The sequence below is a fragment of the Salmo salar genome, chromosome 01 (genome assembly GCF_965601325.2).
Source record: "Salmo salar chromosome 01, fSalSal1, whole genome shotgun sequence".
In the NCBI taxonomy this organism is placed as follows: domain Eukaryota; kingdom Metazoa; phylum Chordata; class Actinopteri; order Salmoniformes; family Salmonidae; genus Salmo; species Salmo salar.
This window is the reverse complement of record NC_138291.1, coordinates 139,653,795-139,676,115: the sequence shown is the minus strand read 5'-3', so window position 1 is coordinate 139,676,115 and position 22,321 is coordinate 139,653,795. Positions and strand designations below refer to the sequence as shown.

General features: G+C 41.8%; 1 protein-coding gene across 2 annotated transcripts in view; it reads left to right on the top strand.

Moving 5' to 3' along the window:
• The window catches only part of man2a1 (mannosidase, alpha, class 2A, member 1), a 63,032-nt gene that overhangs the window by 37,995 nt on the left and 2,716 nt on the right, over positions 1-22,321 (top strand). For both annotated transcript variants that reach the window (XM_014126665.3, XM_014126673.3), the window contains exons 10-21: positions 7,392-7,577; positions 7,826-7,940; positions 8,496-8,563; positions 8,795-8,960; positions 9,206-9,436; positions 12,992-13,114; positions 13,466-13,580; positions 16,505-16,638; positions 19,632-19,773; positions 20,081-20,214; positions 20,405-20,596; positions 21,884-21,997. In XM_014126665.3, the coding sequence (XP_013982140.1) occupies positions 7,392-7,577; positions 7,826-7,940; positions 8,496-8,563; positions 8,795-8,960; positions 9,206-9,436; positions 12,992-13,114; positions 13,466-13,580; positions 16,505-16,638; positions 19,632-19,773; positions 20,081-20,214; positions 20,405-20,596; positions 21,884-21,997 (1,720 nt within the window). The remainder of the gene's footprint in view (positions 1-7,391; positions 7,578-7,825; positions 7,941-8,495; positions 8,564-8,794; positions 8,961-9,205; positions 9,437-12,991; positions 13,115-13,465; positions 13,581-16,504; positions 16,639-19,631; positions 19,774-20,080; positions 20,215-20,404; positions 20,597-21,883; positions 21,998-22,321) is intronic.

Below are 22,321 nucleotides of genomic sequence, written 5' to 3'. Positions count from 1 at the left end.
AAATGGCCACCAGTACTATTTACATTGACCCCCCGCCACTCTATTTGTTTTTTACACTGCTGCTACTCGCTGTTCATTATCTATGCATAGTCACTTCACCCCTACCTACATGTACAAATTACCTCGACTAACATATACCCCCGCACATTGACTCAGTACCGGTACCCCCCTGTATATAGCCTCATTGTTATTTTATTGTGTTACTTTTTCAAAAATGTTTACTTTAGTTTATTTGGTCATTATTTTCTTAGCTCTTTCTTGAACTGCACTGTTGGTTAAGGGCTTGTAAGTAAGCATTTCACAGTAAGGTTTACACCTGTTGTATTCGGCGCATGTGACAAATAAAGTTTGATTTGATTTGAATATTATAGAAAGCTGATGGGATCCTCCTCTTTTTAATAGAGGCCATAAAAACTCAGTTTTCTCACGCAATTGCATAGCCTACAGAAATGTTGTGTGACATGTACTCATGGGCTCTCATTAAGTGTTTAATTAGATTTTTGAAAGCATTTGCATTGATTTTAGAGGGACAATAGATTGCTGAGTACCAGGCCATTAGCACTGGCAGTTAGCACATTTGGTCATTAGCTAGTGTCTGATTCCCTGACAGCACTTCCATCAGCTGTTTTCCTTGATACTCAAGGGATAGGGCTGTTACGGTGACCGTATTACCGTCGCACACGAGTCATGACGGCAGTCAAATTCCATGTGAACCGTTTTGTCACAATAATTAGGCATCTCCAAGCTCTGATGCTGCTGATGGTCATTAGTAGCCTACCAAACTTGCTAACTGCCTGGTACTCAGCACTCTATTGTCCCTCTAATCACTCTGACATCAATGCAAATGTATTAAAAAATCTAATCAAACACTTCATGAGAGCCCATGAGCTCATGTTGCGCAACATTTCTATAGGCTATGCAATTTCGTGAGAAAACAAAGTTTTGATGGTCTCAATTAAAAAGAAGAGGATCCTACCAGCTTTCTATAGGCTAGGTGTCACAATTGTCGTCTGGAAAGGACCAAAACGCAGCGGGTTATATACTCATCTTCTTTTAATAGGCGAAAGAAGGAAAACCAAACAAACACGTATACAAAAATAACAACAATGATGATGATGATGATGATGATGATGATGAACGACGAAAAACAGTCTTGTCAGGCATAGACAGCTAAACAAGAAACAACCTCCCACAAATCACAAACACACCCTAATATATAGGACTCTCAATCAAAGGCAACTAGACAACCCCTGCCTTCAATTGAGAGTCCACACCCCAATTAACTACACATAGAAACAGACTAACTAGAAAGAACATAGAAATAGACTAACATATAGCAGTGACCAAAAAACCCGGAAATCATAAATCAAACACCCCACTACATAAACCATCACCCCGACACACATAAGCAAAATACCCTCTGCCACATCCTGACCAAACTACAATAGCAAATAATCTTATTACTGGTCAGGACGTGACACTAGGCCTACTATATTTATATCTAAACTTTACTAATATTAAGCACATTGTTTCTCTTTACAACGAGTATAGCCTATCTGGCTGGCATGAAAATTAACCACAGGAAAAGCATCCTCCGTTTGCTATTTAAGTAAAAAAAAATCCCCTGCCCATTTCGAGACAGGTGCATGATAATGGTCCATTCTAAATCAAAACAAATTTCACACATGTATTTTTTTGGACATGTAAAGACAAGATTAAATCAAGAATAGTTTAATGGGTGACAATTTTAGCCTATGACTTGTGAATTATATATTATCACTTGTGAATGATGCCCAGCTTGTGAGCAGTAAGCCTTTTTTTTGCAACTTTTTCAAATCATGATCGCACACCTCATGTAGTTTTGGTAAGGTTTGTATCACGACTAAAGTGGCCAAATAACTTCTTAAAATTAAGCACATTAATCCGCTTTACCACGGGTGTAGAGCTGGTATACTTTTGTTTTTTGGTACTTTTTACCCCTTTTTCGTGATATCCAATTGGTATTTACAGTCTTGTCCCATCGCTGCAACTCCCGTAAGAACTCGGGAGAGGCGAAGGTTGAGAGCCATGCGTCCTCCGAAACATGACCCCGCCAAGCCGCACTGCTTCTTGACACACCGCTCGCTTAACCCGGAAGCTAACCACACCAATGTGTCAGAGGAAACAACATACAGCTGGCGACTGAAGTCAGCGTGCATGCGCCAGGCTACCACAAGGAGTCGCTAGAGTGCGATGTGACAAGGACATCACAGCCGGCCAAACCCTCCCCTAACAGTGCCTTAGACCGCTGCGCCACTCGGGAGGCCTAACTGGCATACATACGCAGCGCGTGAGTTTCTAGTTTGGGATAAATAATTTTCACCATGAAAATGCTAACCTTTATAATAAAAGCATTACATGCAGAATAGCATTTGCGGTCACTTTCCCCGCTAATTGATTGCATTTTGGAACATTTGCGCTTATGATGTGAAGAAATAGCCTAATAGTTGATCAACATTTAAGCTAAACGTTCTGATCTGTTGCGTCAGCCTCATTGCTTAAACACGTTTTTTTGGATGCTAATGGTTTTATTAATTTGGGATCTATCGCATCCCACAACTGTCCCAGAGTATGTTTTAAATATTTCTTTCTCTCACAGAATATAATAGGTCAACTTTTGTGCTATGGGGGATAGTAGATTGACATAGGCTAGTTCTTTTGCTGGATAGTAGATTGACATAGGCTAGTTCTTTTGCTGTTTGTTAGGCCTACTCATCTTGTTGGCTGACAAAAAGTAAATGTGGACAGTCCTTTCAATATCGTCAATATACGCCTCAGAATTGGATAAGGACACGGGCCGTTCCGTCCCTGATGTGTCCATCTTCACTTGTAGCCTGTGAAAAAGACCTGATCACGTGACGGGCATTGGCTAATAAGAATTGAGCTATCTAAGAGAGCCATGTGAGTGAGAGGTGCTCCAGAGCACACAGCCAGGAGAATGGAATTATATTTATTATATTCAGCCCTAGGGCACAACGGCCACTGGGCGCAAAAGGCATGGATTTTTTTAGGGGGCATTACTGCCACACAAAGGGGATGCTGCCGAGAAGTTTGAGACGTTATCAAGTGCTTGTCAAATTGTGATAGAGAGACTGATTAAGTGTGTGTCCTGCGCAAAAAAAAACAAAGCATAGCTCATGCCTTTCATGCAACTTTTTTCAAATCATCATTAAAGTCGCATCATGCAGCCTTAGAATGTATTAAAAATCTAAACATATAGCCTAATGTTTATCACAACCGCAGTTGCATAAATAACTCTAATTTAAGCAAATAGGAGGACCTGTTTCTTTGTTAACCACTCAACACAGAATAGCCGCATGTGCGCACTCCCTCAAATCGTTTGGAGAAAATATCCTTTCTATTTTATTCAGCAATGTTCAATTGTATTCTTCACACTATAAAATAGTGCCACGGAATTCTAAGCAAATCTTGTCTGCTAAATTAACTAATGTAGCCCACAGACATATGTAGCCCACAGCCCACAGCCATAGCCAGATCAGGGCCTAACATAAGGACAACTGTTTAAAGAGTTACCATCTCCCGAATTAAACTGAAGATCTTTACCTATCACATCCATAAAACAGTCAACATATTAATGATAACCTTTTATCATATCATCATTCTGAACAGTCGTAACCTTCTTGGATCTGCAAAAACCCCAGCCTTACTTATGATTCAGTACCACATAAATTGGTTTAATTATTTATTTACTAGCTAACTAAATAATAACACAGATTAAACATACACACTTCATACATGATTAAAGGTCCCTAGCGGACTGACACAATATGGTGGCTTTTTACACAACAACATGGAGAGGGAGAGTGAGAAAAAGAGACACTTATCGTTGATACATTTTCAAAACTATTCTCACAGTAATCATATACTTTGCACACGAACCACCACCTGTTTGGAATAAGAAATCATGAATGTATTTACGTGTGAATGTCTTTGTCTGTCATGTAGTCCTGAACAGAACTAAAGAGTTCACTCTGTTCCATTCGCTCCTGAAGCTGCTTATTTGAAGATAGGCTAGCCAGCCGTGTCGATGGTTCCAGTGGGGTGATGAGAGTAGCGCACTATGGTGATTTGAGGAGTAATAGGATGGTCCCACTTAAATTAACTTTTCTAGATATTTGACTTGGACAGCTAATCAGCCGTACCAGCGATTGTCCACGAGGGGAGTTTTCTCCTCTCTCCACCTCGTGTTAATAGTCAGAGTTTGAACCACTTTACACGCGCAGCTATCGCCTGGCGATGTTCTGGTCTAGTCTGGGAGGTGAGTTTATTTTATCTTTACCTCATGTTGAGGTTCAAAGTTCCAACCATTTCAAACATGTAGGCTACCGCCTCACCTTTTTCTGGTCTAATGTTAATTTTGTTACCAATCCTTTTATGCACTCTGGCCGAAGTGGACGGTTCCGTCAGTCTGACTGTAACGATTTGCGCTGAGAGTCGGGAAGCAAGTTCAGGGAGTGAGTGTTTTAATAAATAAACACAACATAATACAAAATGAGAAACATGAACAACGCACAGACATGACACAGAAACAGAAACAATGATGCCTGGGGAAGCAACCAAAGGGAGTGACATAAATAGGGCAGGTAATTAAGGAGGTGATGGAGTCCAGGTGAGTCTGATGATGCACAAGTGCGCGTAACGATGGTGACAGGTGTGCGCCATAACAAGCAGCCTGGTGACCTAGAGACCGGAGAGGGAGCACACGTGACACTGACATGCTCTCTGACCTCACTCGGGGGGTGGCTACTTATGCACAGTTTATCGGAGATAGATTCTCTTATGGCTCCTAAAATCACATTCCTACTTAATACTTTCATCATTTTTCATATTATATGCACGTATTGGATGGAAACTTGACAGATAAAGGGGATATACTTTACAAGTTACCATTTTTAAAGACATCACAAAATAACAATCCATTTGAAATTATTATTCACCACTGACCATTCCCCACGTTCTTATGTTAGAAATATTGTTCCAGTATTCGCTTTAGAAACTGTTAGAGTTTTGGCGGGAAGACTGTCTGTTAACAAAGGGATTCCTTTGGTTAACACTGGAGAGGACAAAAGAGTCTTCTCCTCCTGTAATTTACATCAGGGTGTGAACTGTCAACCCCCCAGCAGCTCCCTCCCCCCTTCTGTGGGTGAGAGAGGGCCTGGCTACTGTCATCCACCGCCATGCTGATCTGACCCATTCTGATCCTCACAGGGCAGTCATGTCACTATGCGTGGAAGCTAGGAAATGCTAAATGTGTTTATGTTCATTAACGGTCAATTACCATGAGAACGGCAGTTATTTGCTTGACAATCACCGACTGACAAAATGTCATTACCGCCACAGCCCTATCTAGGGATAATGAAAAGACCTCTATTTTGGGAGAAGAGCAGCCCAGTTTTCATTGTTGTGGCTCGGGGGTTAAATGAGTTCCATAACACAAGCTGAGACTCTGATTGCAATCAAATACGGGAGATTTCCAACTGTGGTCAATTTGGAGTAATTTTCTTATGCTCTTGGCCCATGATGACCCATATACAAACAACTACTTGTCACTTCACTGAATACACTGAAATGAGTGAACAAAAGCAAAACTTTTTGCAATGGAAAACAAAAATCAGTGTTCTTATTGGACAAATCATATACAGTGCCTTTGGAATGTAGTCAGACCCCTTGACTTTTTCCACATTTTGTTAGGTTACAGCCTTAATCTGAAAATTATTAAATTGTTTGTTTTCTTATCTCATCAATCTGCACACAATACCCCATAATGACAAAGCAAAAACAGGATTTAGACATTTTTGCTAATTTATAAAAAGATTTAAACTGAAATATCACATTTACATAAGTATTCAGACCCTTTACTCAGTACTTTGTTGAAGCAACTTTGGCTGCGATTACAGCCTCGAGTCTTCTTGGGTATGATGCTACAAGCTTGGCACACCTGTATTTGGGGAGTTTCTCTCATTCTTCTCTGCAGATCCTCTCAAGCTCTGTCAGGTTGGACGAGGAGCGTTGCTACACAGCTATTTTCAGGTCTCTCCAGAGATGTCCATGCTCTGACTGGGCCACTCAAGGACATTCAGAGACTTGCCTCAAAGCCACTCCTGCGTTGTCTTGGCTGTGAACTTAGGGTTGTTGTCCTGTTGGAAGGTGAACCTTCACCCCAATCTGTGGCCCTGTGCTCTCTGAAGCAGGTTTTCATTAAGGATCTCTCTGTACTTTGCTCCATTCATCTTTGCCTCGATCCTGACTAGTCCCCCAGTCCCTGCAGCTGAAAAACATCCCCACAGCCTGATGCTGCCACCACCATGCTTCACCATAGGGATGGTGCCAGGTTCCCTCCAGAAGTGACGCTTGGCATTCAGGCCAAAGAGTTCAATCTTGGTTTCATCAGACCAGAGAATCTTGTTTCCATGGTCTGAGTCCTTTAGGTGCCTTTTAGCAAACACCATGTGGGCTTTCATGTGCCTTTTACTGAGGAGTGGATTCCATCAGGCTACTCTACCATACAGGCCTGATTGGTGGAGTGCTGCAGAGATGGTTGTCCTTCTGGAAGGTTCTCCCATCTCCACAGAGGAACTCTAGAGCTCTGTCATTGTGACTATCGGGTTCTTGGTCACCTCCCTGACTGAGGCCCTTCTCCCCCGATTGCTCAGTTTGGCTGTGTGGCCAGCTCTAGGAAGAACTTCTTACATGATGGTTGCCACTGTGTTCTTGGGGACCTTCAATTCAGCAGAAATCTTTCAGTACCCTTCCCCACAATCCCATCTTGTAGCTCTTCGTACAATTCCTTCAACCTCATGGCTTGGTTTTTGCTCTGACAGGCACTGTTAACTGGGGGACCTTATATAGACAGGTGTGCGCCTTTTCAAATCATGTCCAATCAATTGAATTTACCACAGGTAAATTTGTTGTATACACATTTACCTTATCAAGTTGTATACACATCTCAAGGATGATCAATGGAAACAGGATGCACCTAAGCTCAATTTCGAGTCTCATAGCAAAAGGTCTGAATACTTATGTAAATATTGTATTTCTGTTTTTGATTTTTAATACATTTGCAAACATTTCTAAAAACCTTTCACTTTGGCATCATGGGGATTGCTGTAGATTGCTGAGTATTTTTTTAAATATAAATACATTTTAGAATAAGGCTGTAACGTAGCAAAATGTGGAAAAATTCAAGGGGTCTGAATACTTTCTGAAGGCACTGTAGCATATCCCTGTTCAAAACGTTTCCTCCCTAATGAACACGACCCATGTCTGTCTTGGTGTCATGGAAAGGCATACTCATGTGAAGAAAATAACTATTCTCTCTGTCTGTCCTTCAGGGCTGCTGAAATCATCTACTCCCTCACCCTGGCCAATATTAGAACGTCTGGGAAGCGGAATGATTTTCCAGCTGTGGAGAATTACAGACTGCTCACTGAAGCCAGGAGGAACCTGGGCCTGTTCCAGCACCATGATGCTATCGCAGGCACCGGCAAGGACTTTGTAGTGATAGACTACGGTACCAGGTATCACTTTTTTTTGTATTGCTTGTTTTATTAGTTTTCATTGTCTTATTTGATGGGGAGAGATGCAGTTCAAACATGAACACACAGATGAATCAATAATTTAATGGGTTGCACCGACATGGTTTTGTCATTATTACCAGCATCGTGCTGTAGACATTGGTTAAATGAAAGTGAAACACTACATATTTGACTCAGAACTTTGACTGCTTTCCTCTGGGCATTTAATTAGAACAAATCTCCCTTCTCAGATTGTTTCATTCCATTTTGAATTTGAAACAAGTGATCGTCAACTCGGCTCACTGGCTGGTGCTGAAGGACAAAAGTGCATACAGTTACAATCCCTCAAAGGCCTTCCTTAAAATGGTGAGTAAAAAAAGCATTGGCGTTTTAATTTCAGTGTTGAAACACAAGGTAGTTGATTGTACATAGCAACATTTCAGATTAGTATAGTGATTTTCAAAGGGTGACAGTTTATGGTGGTGGTGCAGGAAGTGAAATGCATGCAATAGCTACATTTGAAGTGTTTACCAGACTCTACTTTTGGCCAAATCCCTGAAGGAGGCACAACATCAGGATTTGAATATGCAAATTTCCCGGGCAGGAAGTCAACATCAGTTTTCAGAGTAATGTAACCTCTTCCACTTCCTTGTTTCGCTACAGCAGCTGAAAAGACGTTTGATATGCATCTCACTCACCCAAACCTAATGAAAATTGTGTTAAAGTGAATGAGCCTAAGATGTTTAAATAGCTTATCCGTTTTGAAAAGCATTACCAATACCACAAAAACAAAATTCAATATATTTTTTGAAAATTAGTCTATAAGAACTGGAAATAGCCTGTGGACTGTGTGTTGGTATAGCTATACCAGATTGGTGTTCTTTTGCAAATCAACTCTAATCTCATGCACATTTCTCTCAGGATGATATCCAGCCTGCTCAAGATGCCCTGCCTCGAAAAACAGTTCTGAAAATCAGCTCACAGCCTAGGTAAGGCACCGTACAAATCTTCCTCCCTTTTCCCTTACACATTCTGGCTGATATTATGACCCCTTTCATATTGCAAATATGATTTAGAATAAATACAGGAAGTTATAGTCTGGTCAGGTTGAACAATATTAAACCTGATGACAGCTGTGGAATCTTTTCTTTATGACCAATTTGCCTTTCAGACTTTTCAAAGCATTAGCAACTCGTACCAACCTGTCTATTTTCCGCCAGGTCTGTGGTCATCTACAACCCCACGGAGCAGGACCGCACGTCAGTGGTGACTGTGTATGTGAACACGCCCCACGTGCGTGTGGTCACAGACCACGGTCGTCCCGTCTCCGCTCAAATCAGCGCGGTGTGGGACGAACCCACCACAGCCTCCACAGAGGCCTTCCAGGTACAATTGTCAAATTTTTGTCATTAGTGTTTGTATTTAGCCTTTATTTATCCATGGGAATGATATTTATCGATAGTGTTTTTATAATGGCTGTATCAGGTAGGACTATGAGGTCACCACAGAGATTAATTGGAGATTAACTGGAGATTGATTACCAATGTGTTACCAGTTCATAGTGATTTTTTATGTTCATGTATGCTTTCTCCCACATTATCTCGTGTTATGGTGTTTTCTTTTGGGATCAGTTGTCGTTCATAGCACAGGTGCCAGCGCTGGGTCTTGGGGTGTACCAGTTAGGTAAGGCTGCGAGGGGCGGAGCGGAGACTGCAGAATACGTCTTCTTCAGGCAGAGTGGCGAGCTGTCCGTCAATGTGAAGCACTTCACAGTCAACATCCCCCAGGACGCCTCCACCCCCCTCAGCATCCACAACCCCCACCTCCAGGTCTGGAGCTCCCCCACCACCGGCCTGATGGAGGTAAGACATGCACAGCATAGCGTAACAAAGCATACCATTGCACAGTAAAGCATAACATAGCATAGTTTAGTAAAGCATAGCATAGTAAAGAATAGCATAGGAAAGCATAGCATAGCTTAGTAAAGTATAGCATAGCTTAGTAAAGCATAGCACTTCACAACACAGCAGGGCACAACGCCGAACTCCTGCAAAAGTGCTATATAATTAAATACCAAAAACTACGCTTTAAGTGAGAAGTAGGCATTGGTCTGAAGCCGAAAAAGAAAGGAAATTCACACAAGCACCGCAATGCGTACTTCACCCATGCTCCACCAACGTTTTCCAGCACACAGCTTTGACCTACTACGGTAGCTATGTTGGTCTATTGTACTTACAACAATGTGTAGGCAGGTTGCTTCAAACCTTCTCAAACAGCCTAATTCATACTCTTAGAGGAGGTGGTCCCAGAATAATGTGATTTGTACCACATATAAGCTAATGTATTGCATTCTTCCCACCCCACACTAAGACCCCCATTCCACTACCTTTTCATGCTTTTGTTTTATTATATGAAAGCAAGCTTTGCTTTTATACTTACAACACCATCAGGCTTGATTGAGTGAGCTATTTTGTCTTGTAGTAATGTGGTGCCTGCCTGCCTGTATTTCCTTAAATCTTTATTTTAACAATACATGTCATTGAAAAATACATATATTTCATAACATATTTTTGGGGTCAGTAGGTACCCAACATAAGAACAGGAGGTGGTGTGTTCAACTCAGTCACTCATATAGATATAGAGGTCTATAGAGCATGTCTGCCTTTCCTGATTTCTGTCACCGTTAGCTTACTTGTGTAATATTTACATAAGCTCAGAACCACTTGTTTTTCAAACATGGACCTGTTTTATCAACTGCTGTGCTGATCAATAGGCAGTTTATCGCCTTTGTCAAAAGACTATGTAGCTTAAAGTTATATGTGTATTTGTATTTATTTTTGCAATACAGATGATGACGCTACAATAATACACATTTACAATAGGCCTGTATCGGAAAAATACATGCATACTAATGATATATATATATTATTTTAATAGCAGGACACTGCAAAGCCCATTATCCCTCTGAATAGTATGAATTAGGCTGTTTGAGAAGGTTTGAATCCAGAGCAACCTGCCCACACATCGCTGGAAGTAAAATAGACAAACCTAGCTACTGTAGTAGGTCAAAGATGTGTGCTGCAAAATCTTGTTAGAGCATGGGTGAAGTACGCATTGTGGTGCTCAGGTGAATTTCAGATCAATGCCGACTTCTCACCTAAAACATCATTTTTTTTATTTTTAATTTCCATTGTTTTTACACCGGAAGGTGACTACTACTGAAGAAAGACATAGTACTACATTACCTGTAAACCACAATGAGTGGTTTATATAAGATTTACAATCAAACGTACATTCATCAGATATAGTAAACGTTGTACATACAATTCAGCGATGGCCACAATTGCTCTTGAAGAGCTACAAGGTTATGCAGGCTTTCTTGTTCAAGCACAGGTCTACCACACCTGTACAAAATATTTTTAAGAATACATATTTACAAATCTGACATTGGATAGGCGGTCTAAATCCTTTAGCTACAAATGTTCTTAGTAATGCTGTACACAGCAGTCCAACTCCAGTAAAAGAGAACACATTCCCACATTTATAAATGGCATCTATCCTGGCCATTAAGCAGGCTGGGGCATTCCCTGCAGCACCAAGATTGGTGTAGAGGTCCACTGCTCTTGTGTGCACGTCAGGAGAGGGTGAATCAAATGCTTGTTTAACAATTCAACGGCAGAGCTGGTAAGTCTGCCTATGCGCAAGTCTCTGCCATTAAGCAGTGTGTCCCTGGGATGTACCGTAGGGATGGCATGCATCTGACGGATGAGGGCAACGACGTCCTCCTTGAGAGATTGAGAGCTGGTCTCTCCACCGTTATCTCCTCCGTAGTAGCAAGACGCGCACACTAGTACTACATACACTCCCTTTCCCTTGCCACTCAAAAATGCCCAACAAACCCAAATTCTCTTTTTAAGAGACACCTAATAAATGAATATTAGCACACACACAGTGTGTGTGTCGGGAAAGGGAGGGGAATGTCAAAAACTATAGACGAAAGAGAATGGTCAAAATATCAGGGCGGTGATGCTAACCTGTACGCTATGAACCCTGTTAGCTAGCTTATTTGTTTGTGGTCTGATTACACACAAGTGTCCAGGTCAGAAGTTTACACAGATGACTTTAGCAATATGAAAAACCTTCCATAGCAAAATATACCTAGCTAGCTAGCATCCTCTTTTTGCTTTTCATCCAACTGGTGTTAGCTAGCTAGCTTCAGCTGCTAGCCTTCTACTAGTTAGCTACTACTGTTGCGCAGCAGCCGAGTTGCTCAACCTGGTTTTAGATTTCTGAGATTCAGCTGAAAAGATGTTAGCATTGTCAGAAACGTTACAAAAGGTAGTACATTGTTGGTTTTTATTGGGCATAAATGTGAATCAGGGGCGGCAGGTAGCCTAGTGTTTAGAGCATTGGGCCAGTAACCGAAAGGTTGCAAGATCGAATCCCCGACCTGACAAAGTACAAATCTGTCGTTCTGCCCCCGAACAAGGCAGTTAACCCACTGTTCCTAGGCCGTCATTGTAAATAAGAATTTGTTCTTAACTGACTTGCCTAGTTAAATAAAGGTTAAATAAATATAAAATAAAATGTGCATGCGAGAGCGGTAAATTGTGAATTTAATAAAAACTCTTACACCTACAAACATATTTAATCCCAATGGATCTAAGCCTAATGGTCACTTTATGAACGCTGCAGCCTGTAGTCACTTTATGACGCTGTAGTCATTTTAATCCGACGTCTAAAATCTGAGCTAGGTTTGGGCAAAAAATTGTCTGACAACCCTAATGCTAACAACCCTGTCAGAAATCCGGTATAGTGGTTCTCGGTAACAGCCGGACGGATCATGACAAGAGGCGGGGAGTGTGTTGTACCTCCAATCAAATTGATTTCGAATTTTCTTAGACATTGGTGTCATATTGGCTTAGATAGGATGCTAGAGAGATTTGAATTTAACATTGAGCTTCAATCAGTCCCGTACTATAGTCGTGGTGACAGGCTCGACTATAATTCAAGTCTATTCTAATATTAGCACTGAACCAGAGTCATGAAGTATTTAGTGACTGTGACCTGCACTGAAAGGTCACATGGAATGTATCACACTTCTAGACTGTTAATGGTACTGACATGGTATCAAACCAGGGTCATCTGTGTGACAAAAGACTACATTATTCCTCTGAGTTAGTGCACAGGCATGAGTTCTCGGAAACAAAACAAGTCTTCAGGTCTCAGGTGAGATTAGTCATCACACAAGCTCATCACATTGTTCACCAAATCATCTCAACTACAACAACACAGGATACAGTCTGTGTAGTATTAAAACGGTATATCCGTTAGCTCTCTTTACTCATGTCAAGCTGCCAGTGTAATGGTGATGATGCAAGTGTTGAATCCAACCTTCTTCTGACTGACACCCTCAGAGATTGAAGCTGAAAGAGGACGGCTCAGAACACCAGGTTAAGGTGGAGTTTGCGTGGTACGGCACAACCAGCAACCGAGATAAAAGCGGAGCCTACTTGTTCCTGCCCGACGGGGTAGCCAAGGTAACTCGGCAACTTTATTAAACGTGATTGATTCTCCTTTGTCAACGTGTAGCATTGCAGCTGCACTGAAACCTTGTAAAGAAGAGAGTGCTTTCAGCTCTTACAGTAAAGGGAAAGGAGATACCAAGTCAGCTGCACAACGGAATGCATTCAACCGAAATGTGTCTTCTGCATTTAACCCAACCACTCTGAATCAGAGAGTAATTCTGTTACCCCAGTTTCCCTCTCTTTTCTCCCTTATTTGTGCTCCCTTGCCGGCACACTCTCTGTAGGAGGTATTATTGGCAGAGGATGGATGGGAGATGGTGTTATGAGTGATTTGATCCCCATTGATTTTCTGTGCTCCTCCAGATGTACTCTCCCGCTCGGCCTCCAGTGATAAGGGTCACCAAGGGATCTGTGTTCTCTGAGATCACCACTACCTTCGATCATGTGACGCACACTCTACGCCTCTATCACGTTCAAGGTAATGATGGAATGTGTGTGTGTGTGCGTGCGTGCGTGCGCATGTGTGGCCAATCTACAATTGACCCCATACATTGTTAGACCTTGATCAGTGACATCAACTGAAAGCAGTTGTACAAACATGCATGAGACCTTTGTAGGCTACTTGTATCAAAATCAGAAAAACAGAACGTTGAAATATCAAAAACACCCTGAAATGTAATTGTTTGTCTTTGAAATGGGAGAAGATCCAAAACCCTGTCTGTAGATGAGCCACACGAAGACTCACTCAGTGAGCCTACTAGGATAGTCAAGAGAGAGGGAGAGAGACGGTTTAGTCAGTGCAAAACCTTTTGAATGGCTTGCTTTCGTAGAGAAAATGTGTGTTGTTTTGTTGCGTGCTTGTCGATAAAAAGGAAGCTGCAGTCATGCTACACAGGAGAAGGATCCCCTGAAGGGCTGCATGTCATCACACAGCCAAACAGGCCTTAATTGGCCCCAGCATGCAGATTTCCTACTGAAGAATGGTTTCATTGCATATTTTGACCTGAGGGTACAGTATATAGAGATACAGTATGCATGTTGCGAGACGTATCACTATAGTTGTAATTTACCCATTTGGAATGCTTCACTGTGACATTGGTCCTCTATTAGTGTATTTATGATATTTAATGGCTCAATGTTGAGACCCAGTTTACTTCTACTGCTTTTGCATTCACCCAAAGTCTATGTACTGTAACTGTGGATTTTTTCTTCTTAGATATATTTATTCATGTTTTGCATTATTTCTGGGGGTATGTTTTTTTTTTTTTTTTCATCTGAAGAACTGGGGCAAATTTGTTCAACTGTTTTTTATTTCTTCTCTCAGTGGATTAATTAAGTTAGGTATGTAAAATGATATCAAACAATGTAAGATGTATTCCCAAAAAATGTCAAAAGGTTTATTTTTTATGTTTTACTGTTTTCTACATCGTAGAATAATAGTGAAGACATCAAAACTATGAAATAACACATATGGAATCATGTAGTAACCAAAAAAGGATTTTATATTTGAGATACTTCAAAGTAGCCACCCTTTGCCTTGATGACAGCTTTGCAAACTCTTGGCAATCTCTCAACCAGCTTCACCTGGAATGCTTATCCAACAGTCTTGAAGGAGTTCCCACATATGCTGAGAACTTGTTGGCTGCTTTTCCTTCACTCTGCGGTCCAACTCATCCCAAACCATCTCTATTGGGTTGAGGTCAGTGATTGTGGAGGCCAGGTCATCTGATGCAGCACTCCATCCCTCTCCTTCTTGGTCAAATAGTCCTTACACAGCCTGGAGGTGTGTTTTGGGTCATTGTCCTGTTGAAAAACAAATGATAGTCCCACTAAGCGCAAACCAGATTGAATTGTAAATAAATCACTGACAGTGTTACCAGCAAAGCACTCCCACACCCTCCTCCATGCTTCACGGTGGGAACCACACATGCGGAGATCATCCATTTTCCATTTTAGTCATTTAGCAGACGCTCTTATCCAGAGTGACATACAGTAGTGAATGCATACATTTCATTTCATGCTTTTTTGTTTTTGTACTGGCCCCCCGTGGGAATCAAACCCACAACCCTGGCGTTGCACACACCATGCTGGCGTTGCAAACACCATGCTCTACCAACTGAGCCACAGGGAAGGCCATTCACCTACTCTGCGTCTCACAAAGACAAGACTGTTGGAACCTAAAATTGTACATTTCCACCGGTCTAATGTCCATTGCTTGTGTTTCTTGGTCCAAGCAAGTCTCTTCTTATTATTTGTGCCCTTTAGTAGTGGTTTCTTTGCAGCAATTCAACCATGAAGGCCTGATTCATGCAGTCTCCTCTGAATAGTTGAGATGTGTCTGTTACTTGAACTCTGTGAAGCATTTATTTGGGCTGCAATTTCTGAGGCTGGTAACTCTAATGAACTTACCCTCTTTATATTTTTTACATTTAACTAGGCAAGTCCATCAGGAACAAATTCTTATTTACAATGACGGCCTACCCCGGCCAAACCCTAACCTGGACAACACTGGGACAATTGTGTGCCGCCCTATGGGACTCCCAATCATGGCCAGTTGTGATACAGCCTGGAATCGAACCAGGGTCTGTAGTGACGCCTCTATTACTGAGATGCAGTGCCTTAGACCGCTGCGCCACTTGGGAGCCCTCTGCAGCAGAGGTAACTCTGGGTCTTCCTTTCCTGTGGCAGTCCTCATGAGAGCCAGTTTCACCATAGCGCTTGATGGTTTTTGCGACTGCCCTTGAAGAAACTTTTTTTCCCGCATTGACTGACTTTCATGTCTTAAAGTAATGATGGACTGTTATTTCTCTTGCTTATTTGAGCTGTTCTTGCCATAATATGGACTTGGTCTTTTACCAAATAGGGTTATCTTCTGTATACCACCCCTACCTTGGTCACAACACAACTGATTGGCTCAAACTCATTAAGAAGGAAAGAAATTCCGCAAATTAACTTTTAACAAGGCACACCTGTTAATTGAAATGCATTCCAGGTGACTACCTCATGAAGCTGGTTGAGAGAATGCCAAGAGTGTGCAAAGCTGTCTTAAAGGAAAGGGTGATTACTTTGAAGAATCTCAAAAATAAAATATATTTTGATTTGTTTTACACTTTTTTGGCTTCTACATGATTTCATGTGTTATTTCATAGTTTTGATGTTTTCACTATCATTCTACAATGTAGTAAGTAGTACAAATAAAGAAAACCCCTTGAATGAGTAGGTGTGTCCAAACTTTTGACTGGTACTGTATGTATTCCCAAAAAGTGTATTCGGAGACTCACTAGGAGTATAATTAATATCTCAAAATCGAGCCAAAAGAGGAAGAAAGCTTATAAATATGTGCTGTGAATATGCTCTGTGATTGTGTTAGTGTTCTCTTTCTCTCTCTCTCTCTCTCTCTAGGTGTGGAGGGCCAGGCGGTGGAGATCTGTAACTCGGTAGATATAAGGGGGGAGTTCAACCGTGAAATTACAATGAGGTTAACATCCGATGTGGACAGCAAGGATCGATTCTTCACAGACCTCAACGGATTCCAGGTACTGTTACTGTATAACCTGGCTCTCTCTCTCTCCCCTCTCTCTCTTTCACTCGCTCTCTCACCCCTCCCCTCCCTACTCAGGCACTGCCCCCAGATCATTCAATGAGTGAATGAGAATTTTATTTTGTACACACTGAAGGATAAGTGTACAGGTAAAACGGTCACAGCTCTTCGAGGGCTTACTTAATGAAAAAAAGCCACTTTGAAAGGAAATGGATCCCTACAGTAACTCCTGATATTTAAGATAACACAGACACATGCGTAGAGAGAAGAAAACACTGACAAAGAGCAACCTTACACAAGGTATACACGGTGGAACATTTTTATTTGAATTTCAAGTAGGAATGCACAATTACAGGCCAGTCCCTAGCTCTCCAGTCACGAGAAAGCACTTCACAATATATACCAGAGCCATATATACCAGAGCAAATACTGCTTTTCTTGCTTCTGAACTGGCGATTTCTATGCGAGACTGTACATGGACATTGAGCCTGTCGACAGTTACGACATGAGCAATTAACTATGATACAAATGGCTAGTAGCATTAGCTTGACATCAAATGTACATAGAAACTGGCTGAATGGGGGTATATTAACTGTCCAAATTCGTAGAAATGACTTCATGGACGTCTTCCATTTTTTTGTCATGACAAAGTTTTGAATTGAAAACGAAAGCTGAAATGCAGATTTAAACGATTACATTTTGTTCAGGGGAGAATCTTTCGACAGATCAGTGTTTGAGCGCCCTTGCCAATTAGACACTCTGCCATAATTCTAGTGAGAGGCAGTGTTTTCCCTCAAAATCCCAATTTGCATGTTTTTGGCAGTCGGACCTTACTTTCAGTGATTAAGAGGGATTTACTGCCATCAGAGATTAAATATTTTTTTCTTCCGACATGCAACGCTTCACGCAAACAAACAATAAACGACCCAGAACAGAACAGCTTCCCGTACCCATTGTAGTCAAAACAAAGACGGTCAGCTTAAGATCACACTCAACACACTTGCTCACTGGTGATTCATTATGTGTGGGGCCCGGAGTTTTTCCCTTGTAGGATCAACTCTGGGTCCTTGTTGAAGCCTTTAAAACTTCTTAGGGATAGGCGTCCCGCTAGGTACATATAAGTGTCTAATATAGGCTGAAAGCTTAAATTCTGTCCGATTTACAGTAGCTATTACAGCGAAAACATGCCATGCGATTGTTTGAGGATGGCGCCCCCACATCAAAATATTTTTCCACTGGTACAGGTTTCATACATTCACAAATAACGATTAAATATTCACTTACTTTTTGAAAATCTTCCTCTGATTTCTCTTCCAAAGGGTCCCAGCTATAACATGTAGTGTCGTTTTGTTAGATAAAATCCTTCTTTATATCCCAAAAAGTACGTTTAGTTGGCGCCATCGATTTGAGTAATCCACTCGTTCAACATGCAGAGGAAATCTACCCCTTAAACTTTGTTTCAACAAGTCAAAATACATTTCTATTCACTCCTCAGATAACCTAAAATGTAATCAAACTATAATATTTCTTACGGAAAGAAGTATGTTCAATAGGAAACCGATTTTAGCAGTGTGGTATTGTCTTCATGGGGCGCGCAAACACGCATTTCCAAGACTGTGTCCCTGTACTAAAACTGATATTTCTTATTTGTTTTTGAAGTTACAATCCTGAAACATTGAACATAGACTACTGACACCCTGTGGAAGCCATAGGAATTGCATCCAGGGAGCTAATTTTCAATATGACCTTTTACTTGCCTTTCTAAGATGGTCTCTCTCAACAACAACAAAAAAATTCTGGTTGGTTTTTCTTTAGATTTTCTCCTACCATATCTATTGTGTTATATTCTCCTACATTATTTTAACATTTATACAAACTTCAAAGTGTTTTCTTTCCAATGGTACTAATTATATGCATATCCTCGCCTGAGCAACAGGCAGTTTACTTTGGGCACGTCATTCAGGCGGAAATGGAGAAAAAAGGGGCCTAGCCCTAACTAGGGCCTTGAGGTTTTCCTAGTCAGGTCACATGGTTCCTCAACATCACCTTGATATGTGACCAGAGACGGAAGAGGAAGTGAGACAGCTCACTCGCTCCTTTTTTTGGTTAATCAATGAACTAAGCAGACCAGACCCAGCTGCTATCACAATGGTGCCGATGGGAGAGCCACCCCTTAAGCAGACCAGAACTGTGACTTTTATTTTTTCAATGGTAAAAGTCATTCAAATCAAATTTTATTTGTCACATACTTCGTAAACAACAGGTGAAGACTAACAGTGAAATGCTTACTTACGGGCCCTTCCCAACAATGCAGAGAGAAAAAAGAAAAATTACAGAAAAGAAATGATAACACAATAAATAAATACACAATGAGTAACGATAACTTGGCTATATACACAGGGCACCAGTATCGATTCGATGTGCAGGGGTACAAATGAATTGAGGTAAATATGTACATATAGGTTGGGTTAAAGTGACTAGGCAACAGGATAGATAATAAACAGTAGCAACAGCGTATGTGATGAGTCAAAAGAGTTAGTGCAAAAAGGGTCAATGCAGATACTCCAAGTAGCTATTTGGTTAACTATTTAACTAACCATTTCACAGTCTTATGGCTTGGGGGTAGAAGCTGTTCAGGGTCTTGTAGGTTCCAAACTTGGTGCACCTGTACTGTTTGCCGTGCAGTAGCAGAGAGAACAGTCTATGACTTAGGTGGGTCCAGGGTGTCTGGGATGATGGTGCTGATGAGGGCCATGACCAGCCTTTCAAAGCATTGCATGGCTAAAGATGTGAGTGCTACGGGGCGATAGTCATTTAGACAGGTTACCTTGGCATTCTTGGGCACAGGGTCGTCTGCTTGAAACATGTAGGTATTACCGACTGGGTCAGGGAGAAGTTGAAAATGTCAGTTTAGACACTTGCCAGCTGGGCAGCGCATGAGTGGGACATCTTCATTTATCCACCATATTTGATGTGATTTTCTCGCAGATCCAGCCTAGAAAAACCATGGCCAAACTTCCTCTCCAGGCAAACTTTTACCCCATGACCAGTATGGCCTACCTTCAGGACCCCGGCACCAGACTGACCCTGCTCACCGCACAGTCCCTGGGCTCCGCCAGCCTCAAAAGTGGTGAGTGCGTTCCTGGGGATTTGTTTTCTGTTGTCTATTGGAAGGAGGGCATCGGTACTTTAAGTGTCCAGGAAAGATGACATCCCTGCTCGGTTTTAAGATTACCATCTGTACAGTACATAGTGTCATCTGCTATTTTGGCACCAGGGTGTGAAAAGAAGGAGATATGACTTGATTTAAAATGAGTGCAGTTTCTATCGTGCTGTTTCTTGCCAAGCTATAAATTTATATATATACACATTTCTGTTATGTGAACAGAAGGCAACATGATATTGAAATAGATCAACTTTGATCTTTTCCCCTTCAGGCCAATTGGAGGTGATCATGGACCGTCGGCTGAACCAGGATGATAACCGCGGGCTGGGCCAGGGCGTCCTGGACAACAAAGTTACTGCCAGCTCCTTCCGCCTGCTACTGGAGAAGAGGGCCAAGACCGATGGGGTACTAATACTAGGAATTTGAAGCAATTTTGTCATTTTCATAAATACTGTAGTTTGTAGTTCTATTGTAGGTTTACTGAAGTTCACTGACAATGGCGACTTGATTAAGACGATTAGGGTTCAAACATTGTCATATAGTACATTATGATCAATCCTCTAACCCGTCCCTGTCCCTGCTTTGATATTTCCAGGGGGAGAAACCCTCTACCCTCAGCTACCCGTCTCTGCTGAGTCACATGTCGTCGCTGTACCTGAACCACCCTCTGATCCCCATGGCTGTGAGCACGGAGGCAGAGTCCCTGTCTCTGTCCCCCTTAAGCCCTCTGGCCTCATCACTGCCCTGTGACGTCCACTTGGTCAACCTACGCACCATCCAGTCCAAGGTAAAGATTTTCGTATTGCTACATAATACTTTATTTTATTTTCTGTCTGTGGAGCATAAGGCCGCAACAAGCCTTACATTCTCTTGCTCTTTTACCTGTGTAGTAATGTTTTCATTTACCTTGCATTAACAGGTTGTTACCTAGTGATTTAATTGTTGCGTTGTACTTGCATATTCATGGCGTTCGAGACATTTTTGCGAATGAACCGTCCCTTATTCCCCAAAAAAGAAACGCTCACGTCATTTGCTACTGTATTCAAACAATGAATTACTATGTAACATGTTAATACAATGTTGTTGCCACAGTAATAACAGTGGTACTACATAGGAGCAACTCCTTACAAAGAGTTACCAAGTTTTCTAAAGTGATGACTGCACCGCTGTGTTCTCATAGTCATTGTCTTTAATATGATTAAGCTCATCCCTGTCTGTATTGATTACCCTGGCTGTATGGAATACTGGCTTAATTGCTTGTTAGGACAAAACACACACTCAGCACTCCTCCAAGGGGCTCCCCATTAATTTCCTTATATCATCTCTGGTAAATACACTACATCTGTATGTTGTAAGTCTTCTATGATCTCCTCTTTGTTGTTGCATGGCCCATCAACTCTGATGATACCGCCGTCTATCATGTCAAAGATCGAGCTAATTGTTGCCGGGATCTGCCGACCAATTTGCTCAATTATCGATTGTAAAGGCACGCTCGGACATCCAATTTGACTCTGAGAACAAATCAAAAGAGGAGACGGGCGGAATCGTTGAATGTGTTTTCGACGAGGGCTTTGTACTAATTTATACGAATGCTCACATGATGACACCACTGCCGCTACTACTAACACACTTAGTATGCACTGTGGTATCTCCGTATACTCAGCCAGGAACTGTGGATGGGAGAAAGAAAAACAGTTTCTGAAAGGGGGATAAAATTGACTGCAGTAACCCTGTTTGAGTCCGAACCTGGGTTCAGATACTATTTAAAACCTTTCGATCTTTCTTGCCTGGTATTCCAGATAGGTGGGGTGGGGTTTGTGGTATTGAGACTATTCTATTGGTCCATTCATCCAGACCAGCTCAATAAAGCACAGATAAAGTGTTTGAAATGATGTAGAACAGTATTTGAACCCAGGTCTGTTGCAGAAGCAGCTCCTCGAACATGGCAGTGGAAATGCAGCTGACCTGTGAAAGGGTGGTCTCTATAATTGCCCCAGTGTTTAGGCTGAAGGGAGGGGGGGGAGAACAGGAGGGGTCTTTATGGGGACTGAAGCGTTTCTCACTGGTCCTACAGGAGGAAGGGGGTGGGCCGTCGGACGAGGCGGCTTTGATTCTGCACAGAAAAGGCTTTGACTGCACCCTCTCGAATAGGAACACAGGGCTACTGTGTGCCACCACGCAGGGGAAGGTAAGGCCTGCCACACACATGCCGGCACACACAGGAACACACGTACACACACACACACACAAATGAAAGTTGTGACCAAACACTTTATTAATTAAAGGGAATTTTAACCTGAGGGTTAAAAGGAGGGTTGCCCGCAATGCTCTTTATTCAAGCAGCTAGTAGTACCATTCTTTTTACAGAAATTAACTTCCCCTCGAGCAAAACGGCTGAAGAGTCACTTGCCACAGAAAATGTGCAGTGAGGAAGGAAATTCCTTTCATTACATTTCCTCCTTTTCCAATGTCATGACAACTATAACAATGCAACCATAATCGGTTTAAGTGA